The sequence below is a fragment of the Bison bison genome, unplaced genomic scaffold (genome assembly GCF_000754665.1).
Source record: "Bison bison bison isolate TAMUID 2011002044 unplaced genomic scaffold, Bison_UMD1.0 scf7180017864286, whole genome shotgun sequence".
NCBI lineage: Eukaryota > Metazoa > Chordata > Mammalia > Artiodactyla > Bovidae > Bison > Bison bison.
Window position 1 is genome coordinate 4,893,576 of NW_011494858.1, and position 8,225 is coordinate 4,901,800.

General features: G+C 35.3%; 1 protein-coding gene across 1 annotated transcript in view; it reads left to right on the top strand.

Annotated features, from left to right (window-relative positions):
- CCDC178 (coiled-coil domain containing 178) overlaps positions 1-8,225 on the top strand; it is a gene marked incomplete at its 3' end in the record, with an annotated part of 338,625 nt that overhangs the window by 36,709 nt on the left and 293,691 nt on the right. Inside the window, exons 5-6 of the mRNA XM_010849787.1 lie at positions 89-174; positions 3,469-3,669. Of these exons, the coding sequence (XP_010848089.1) occupies positions 89-174; positions 3,469-3,669 (287 nt within the window). The remainder of the gene's footprint in view (positions 1-88; positions 175-3,468; positions 3,670-8,225) is intronic.

The window sequence follows — 8,225 nt, forward strand, 5'->3', positions numbered from 1 at the left end:
AGAATACTGGAGTGGGGTGCCATTGCCTTCTCCAAACTGTAAGTACAGTCCTTCTTTATTAATTGATTGCTTCTTTTCTGTTATAAAGGAGCAGAACTTCTTTCACAGAAGACCTGAAAAAAGATCTGAGTGTTGTTACACTAGTGAAAGAGCCCAAACCAGAAGAATTGAGAGGTAAAACTGTAACTCATACTACATAAGCAGAATTACATTTAAAAGCTCATTAGCTTTTCATTTATGTATTTCTGATATTCACAAGAGTCATGTATGAGTTTTATAATTCTTATAAGTGTCTAGCAGAAGTAAGAGCCTTCTGTACTGTTTGATTAAATACTTGTTCAACAAATATGTATTAATTACTATAATATACTATATACTGCTCTAGGTCCTTCCTTGTCTACTTCTCAGGAAGTGAATGGTAATCCAGTACTGTCCATTAGGACTTTCTGTGATAATAGAAATATGTTTTGTCTCATTGTCCAGTAGGGTAACTACTAGCCACATGTAGCTGCGAGCACTTAAAATGTGGTGACACTGAGGAATTTAAATGTTAAGTTTAACTTTAACTTGCATTTAAATGTAAATTAATCACATGGGGGTCATGGCTACCATATTGGACATTACAGCTCATATATATATGTGTATATATATATGGTTCAGTTCAGTTCAGTTGCTCAGTTGTGTCCGGCTCTTTGTGACCCCATGAACCACAGCACGCCAGACCTCCCTGTCCATCACCAACTCCCAGAGTCCACCCAAACCCATGTCCATTGAGTTGGTGATGCCATCCAACCATCTCATCCTCTGTTGTCCCCTTCTCCTCCTGCCCTCAATCTTTCCCAGCATCAGGGTCTTTTCAAATGAGTCAGCTCTTCACATCAGGTGGCCAAAGTATTGGAGATTCAGCTTCAACATCAGTCCTTCCAATGAACACCCAGGACTGATCTCCTTTAGGATAGACTGGTTGGATCTCCTTGCAGTCCAAGGGATGTCAAGAGTCTTCTCCAACACCACAGCTCAAAAGCATCAATTCTTCGGTGCTCAGCTTTCTTTACAGTCCAACTCTCACATCCATACATGACCACTGGAAAAACCATAGCCCTGAAGACTAGCCTTCTAGCACAATTTTCAAATATAAATGTATAAAACTTTTATACTGGTATAAAAATTTGTATTAAAAATTATTTCAACATATTTGAATATATCTTTGACATTATTTTAAACACTTCTTCCTACTTATGCAACAAAACTTTGTTAAATGCCTTCCTTTAGTGAAGGATAACTAATAAACTCAGGACTCTGTAAAAGCATGAACATTTTGTATTTGCCTTTTATAATGAAAGTGAAAATCTGATTCAATTATTTCTTAAGTTTTCAGTGACAAATTCTAGGAGAAAATATCAATGTATTAATGGTCACAATAACTAATTCCAATTATGTTTATTATAAACATGTATATTTAACTCTAAAACACAAGGCAGTATCAGGATGAGGAACATTTATTGTAATTGTTTCCACTGATAAAAATGGGATTTTCCAGGTGGCTCAATAGGTAATGAATCCACCTTCAAGGCAGGGATATGCAGGAGATGTGGGTTTGATCCCTGGGTCGGGAAGATCCGCTGGAGGAGTGCATGGCAACCCTCTCCAGTATTCTTGCCTGGAGAAACCTATGGACAGAGGAGCGTGAGTCTTTCCATAGGGTTGCAAAAAGTCGAACATGGCTGAAACGCCTGAGCACACCCACACCCTAATGAAAATGCAGGTGGTTGCTCACTTATTCAACATGAAACAAAAAAACTAATTGAGATGGTATTCTGGAAAAAAATCCAGAGAGATGTTAAATAGAATTGGAGACACCTTAAGTTATACACCTGGAGAAGGCAATGGCAACCCATTCCAGTACTCTTGCCTGGAAAATCCCGTGGACGGAGGAGCCTGGTAGGCTGCAGTCCATGGGGTTGCTAGGAGTCAGACACGACTGAGCGAATTCACTTTCACTTTTCACTTTCATGCATTGGAGAAGGAAATGGCAACCCACTCCATAGCATTTGTTTTAGACTGCTATTGTAGAAACAGTATAAAAGACATCTTGTATAATGGACACCTTTGGTAAAACACATATATATCTAATCAGAAGTGCTTCAATTTTAAGTGGCATTAACTCCATCATATCTTTCCAACTGAAGCCCTGTTATAGAAATTGAATGAACGCTGATTGGAGAACAGTGTTTAATAAGTATGTTGTAATAAAAAACAGACCATTTATTAGAAGATAAAGTGTCTAAGATATTGTGGAATTTGAAAAATAAAGACAATAGACCAAATAAATAGAGCCCAAATAAAAGATCAGGCTGGAAAAAGTTAATTTTGTGCATTACAATAGAAAAACCTGTTTCTCAGGAATTCTTTTTAGGCATATGCTGAATTTCTTTAACAAGCCCACTAGGTTAGAAATAAAAACTGTGTGAGTGGTGAGCTTGTACTAATAACCATTATGTAATACTATTTTCCAGCAAAAAGTAATGTCTTTATTGTTCAAAAGAAAGAGAAAACAAAATAAAAGAAAGTTTACTGTTAGTTGCCTTTCTTCCTGATCCAGTTTCATTGTTTGTCCTCCAGCCACAGCTCTTTAGAGGCTTTGCCTTTTTTGACACTCTGTGTTTGTTTATATCTTTTTGTCATGTCACATTTTGGCAAAAGCCACTGTTTACAAGTATGAATCTCACCAGAATGGGAGTCATATCCATCTTTCTTACTGACCAACCTCCAGGGAGAGAGCATATTGTCTAGAATGTAACAGGCTCTCTTCCCATTTCTTGCATAAATAGATGAATGAATACCCGTGTTAATCATTTTGTTAACATTAAACCTTATCATTCCAGAGCTGTGAAGCGGGAGTCCCAAATGTTTCTCATAAAGGAGTTAATTTGTATTATAACTGAATAAATAGAATTTGTAAACGATGATGAATTTCTGGCAAGGCTAACTAGGGATGTTATTATCTGATAAGATAAAGAATATAAAGTGTCTTGTTCCTAAGAACCATCTGAGGATTTTCAGTATTTATCTGATGTAATCATTAGGGTTTGCTTTTCCCATAGAGTGGGAGAAAACAGAAGCATATTTTCAAAATAAAGCTCTATAATACAGCTTGTGAATGGAACATGTTTTTTTTTCCACTCAAAAATATTATGTGTGAAGCTAGTGGTTGAGACTTAGTTACTCTGATTGTCATAAAATATCCATTTCAAAATCTGTCTTCAAAGGTTATAATTAATGTTATGATTGTATTATAATGAAACTTGTCTTTACAAGGCTCATTCATTTTTCTAAAATTCTCTTGGTAAATATGTAAATATTAAAAGATAGCAATACAACTGGTTCCCCAGCTCCCCCCACCCCCACTACCATCCAGCTTACAGGCTGATTTTATTAGCAAATATGAATACATATTTCCCTTTTAAGATGAAAAGTGTCCTGAATTGAAGCAAAAAATGGAAACATTGCTATCGGAGGCCATCCATCTCATTAAAAGTCTGGAGACCGATCGGGCAGAAGCTGAAGAAGCTTTACAACGACAAAAGTCAAGAAAGAAAAGGATTATCACACAAATTGATTCTTGGTCAATCTGGAAACTTCAAGAAATCCCATTAGCTGTGCAGAACGGTAATAATCAGGATTTTTCATGTTGTCATTTAGTTTATTGGAGAGGCATGGATGATTAATTGACCTCTGAATTAAAAAATTACTTGTGCTTAAAGTGACCATATTATATTGCATGCAAACCAGTGTATATTTGAAACATACTATTAATGATAATGCTGTGTTTGCAGACATAAATTGGGACTTCACTGAACAAACCTGGACCAGCTGTCATTTGGTATTTGTTGGAAATTCCATTGAATTTATGGTACCCAAGGAGCATGCAAACATTTGGCACATATTTCCTGTAATGACTATAATATTTCAGTTACTAGAAATTTAAAGTGATTGCCAGTTGGTGGCATCAGCTACATATTTAAACCTAGGAAAATGAGAGACATCTAAGTGATATTTTAGGAATTATATGCATCTTCTTTTGTGACTTCAATGGTAAATTCACATTGGGAACTTCTAGCAAGCACAGAAACCTAGGATGTTTCCAAAAGTCATGTAGAGTGTACTGGGACGACCCAGAGGGATGGTACGGAGAGGAAGGAGGAGGAGGGTCAGGATGGGGAACACGTGTATATCTGTGGCAGATTCATGTTGATATACGGCAAAACCAATGCAATATTGTAAAGTTTAAAAAAAAAAGAACTAAAAAAAAAAAAACCATGAAAAAAAAAAGTCATGTAGATAACACATGTTTAAAAGGGAAAACTCTATCTTTTAAATTACAGAAGGAGGGACATGTGATCAAGTGTTAAATAATCTAAAGGTTTTGGATTTTTCATTTTCAAATGTGGTATTTATCAAGCACACCAGACTACTTGATCCTTCTGAGGCTGGAAGCTTTTCTATGTTCTCATAGGGTAACAGCTTTAATTCAGGGTCCACATGCTTTATAAATGGGTGACATTAGGATTCTTATATAACCCATAATTTAAACCAAAACACCGAGAGAAAAAAAGATGATATTAGTTACTGCTGTTAGTCACATTCTTTAGGCAATAGAAGTAACATGTCTAAATCACAGATGTGTGACAAGAAACTCTCTTTATCCAAAGGAGAGGGTAATGAGCTACTTCTCTTTCTTCTGATGACTCTCCTTGATACTGAGCTGTTTGTATTTTCTATAGAAGTCAGTTAGACTTCAACTGCTTTTGTTGCCTCTGTTAGGATTCTTGAAGTTATACTGGTTCTAGACCAGTGAATTAGACCATTACTAATTTCTTAGCTTGAGTTTGATATCTAAATCTTTATAAGTTTTAAATATGGGTTTTTATTTCTTTGAAGTCATTATTTTTCTACCCGGAGTCCAGATAATGAGTTTTCTATTCATGTGTATTTAAGTCCAAAATTGTTAACATACTTTTAATAGCTAATTTAATTTATTTACTGGTTTTGAATCTCTTTTCTCTTTCTTCTTGAGTCAGTTTTCATCATTTGAGCCTTGTAAATAATTTGTCCATGTCACTGTAATTGTTTTATTTGCTTGCCCAATCTTGTTCCTAATAACTGTTTTGATATTTATAATAGCAGTAAAGATGACATATCTTTTGTACTTGATTTTGGTAATTTGTACTTTCTCACTCTCTTTTCTTCCCATCTTGGTTTATCAAAAGGCACAACAATTTTGTTGATCTATTTAAAAAGTCAATGTTTGCTTGATTTCTCATATTTTTTTTAGCTTTGGTATAATTGATTTCTTCTCTGATTTCCTTTCTCATGCTTTCTTTGGGAGTTATTTAACGTACTATTTTTCTCTTCATAAAGTGGAAGCCTTGATTATTTGTTCAATACCTTTCTTCTTTTCTAGAGTAGACATCTAAGAACTGAAGTTACTTTTAGAACTTTATTAGTTGGATTTCATACATATTCATATGCTATGAGCTTATTTTAATTAGGTAAAATATTTTAAAAATTATTTTTGTGATTTCTTTTTGGATCTATTATTTATTTATACATTGCTGTTTAGTTTGAAATTATTTAGGGATTTTTTGCAATTTTCCCCAACTTTTTTTCTTTTGATTTCTAATTTAATTTAGAAACATTTTATTCACATTAAAATTGTTTAGAATAAAAATTATTCAGCATTTTAAATATTTTGGAGAATATTCTGTGTTTGGTCAAAATTAATGTACATTCTGTTGTTTGGTGAAGTGTCTATAAATGTGTTAATTGGTTGATGGTGCTGTTTAAGGCTTCTCTCTCTGATTTCTCTGTGTAGTTGTTTATTGAGTTGTTGTGAGTTGGGTGTTGAAATCTCCAACTATGGTTTCTCTGGTGAATCTGAGAAGAAACTAATGATACCAAAACTTTTTCAATTGCCAGGTTTTGTTCATTTATTTTAATTTTTAAAAAATCTTGAGTAAAAGACCCTGATAAGTTTTAAATAAATTAAGAAATGCACTACAACCAACATTTAAGTTTGGAATGGGACTTTTTTGGCGATTAGGCATCAGTGACAGATTTAGCCATGAGGGAATCCCTGAAATCCTAATATCCTTCTGTTCCCATTTTGATCCATCTATTTGGTACAGGAGACTTGGGGATAAAGCCTGAGTCTCAACCAAATGACAAGTCCGGTTAGAAGTCATTACATGAAGCTGAGAGTCCAAAGGTCTCCATTCCAGCAGTAAGCATGAATCATGAGTAAATCTATTGCTGCAGTTGAATAGCAAAGAAAGTTGCTTGTTTCACTTAGTTAGTCGAGAAAAGCAGACAGTATTCCAAGAATTCTTAAAATACTGATCTAAATGGATTTGGGACTGATATTGGAGAAGGCAACGGCAACCCACTCCAGTATTCTTGTTTGGAAAATCCCATGGGCGGAGGAGCCTGGCGGGCTACAGTCCATGGGGTCGCTAGCAGTTGGGCACGACTGAGCGATTTCATTTTCACTTTTCACTTTCATGCATTGGAGAAGGAAATGGCAACCCACTCCAGTACTCTTGCCTGGAGAATCCCAGGGACGGGGGAGCCTGGTGGGCTGCCCTCTGTGAGGTCGCACAGAGTCGGACACGACTGAAGCGACTTAGCAGCAGCAGCATTCCTGCTGTCTGTGAGTCTGAAAATACACAGTGGAGAATATCATTTAAATGTTCTGTGGGCTGGTGGTAAAGCTAAGCATCTTCAGGAACAAAGACAGATGTTCTTTTTTGAAAGACTGAAAATTCGATCTAGGTATCAGGGAACTGTCTCAGAGTCTCAAGATAAGAAATAGCCCCCCCCCCCAAAAAAAGAGAAAAGAAATAGCCCAATATCAAGTATCATAAAACACAAGAATACAGATTCGGTAAGTGTAAGTTAGTAGAAACAGACAGCATAATCTTACTCAAAAAGTTTTCAGATATTGGATTGCACATGACATTATAAAATTATTTTATTTAATGGGCTTCCCTGATGGCTCATGGTAAGAATCCTCCTGCTAATGCAGGACACCCAGACTCAATCCCTGGATTAGGAAGATCCCTTAGAGGAGGAAATGGCAACCTACTCCAGTATTCTTGCCTGGAAAAATCACATGGACAAAGGAGCCTGGCAGGCTACAGTCCATGGTGTTGCAGAGAGTTGAACATGACTTAGCAACTGAGAATATTTAATATGTTTTGTGAAATAAAAAGAGAAGTCTGGAAATAAAAGCAAGGACCAAGAGACTATTTTTAAAAGAAAGAAAAATGGGAATAAAAAAGACTTACTAGAAATTAAAAATCTACTACTTGAAATTAAAGACTCAATAACTGGTTAAATGGTCTGTTAGACTAAGGAACAGAAAAGTAATAAAAATAAATCCAGAAAAATTTACATGAAATGCATCAAAGGTACACAAGGAGAAGGAAAATATGAATTAAATACTTAAAGACAAGGATGATGAATATCTAATAGAAGATAATTAAGGAGATAATGATGATAATACTTAATGGGATGGTGACTGACTTTTTAAAACAAAAATACTACTGTCTAATTAGGATAAAATTAAAAGTGAATGGTGTCAAACATTTCACAAATATAAGAAATTAAGAAAACATTTAGAACTGTATCATTAAAACTTTTTAAAATTATTTTCACATAAATAAAAAAGCTAATTATTATTTAAAGGAAAGTCAATAGCTTTTATCATATTCGGGAAAGAAGATGATATCAAAATTATTGAAATATATAACTAGAAAAATAAAAGCAAAATAAATACAAAGAAAAAACAGAAAGCCAATAACAAAATGGTTAAATAATGAAATATATATAATTCTGAAGAGCTAAATGTTAGATCAATAAAAGAATAATCAGATCAGATCAGATCAGATCAGTCGCTCAGTCGTGTCTGACTCTTTGTGACCCCATGAATCACAGCATGCCAGGCCTCCCTGTCCATCACCAACTCCCGGAGTTCACCCAGACTCACGTCCATCGAGTCAGTGATGGCATCCAGCCATCTCATCCTCTGTTATCCCCTTCTCCTCCTGCCCCCAATCCCTCCCAGAATCAGAGTCTTTTCCAATGAGTCAACTCTTTGCATGAGGTGGCCAAGTACTGGAGTTTCAGCTTTAGCATCATTCCTTCCAAAGAAATCCCAGGGATGA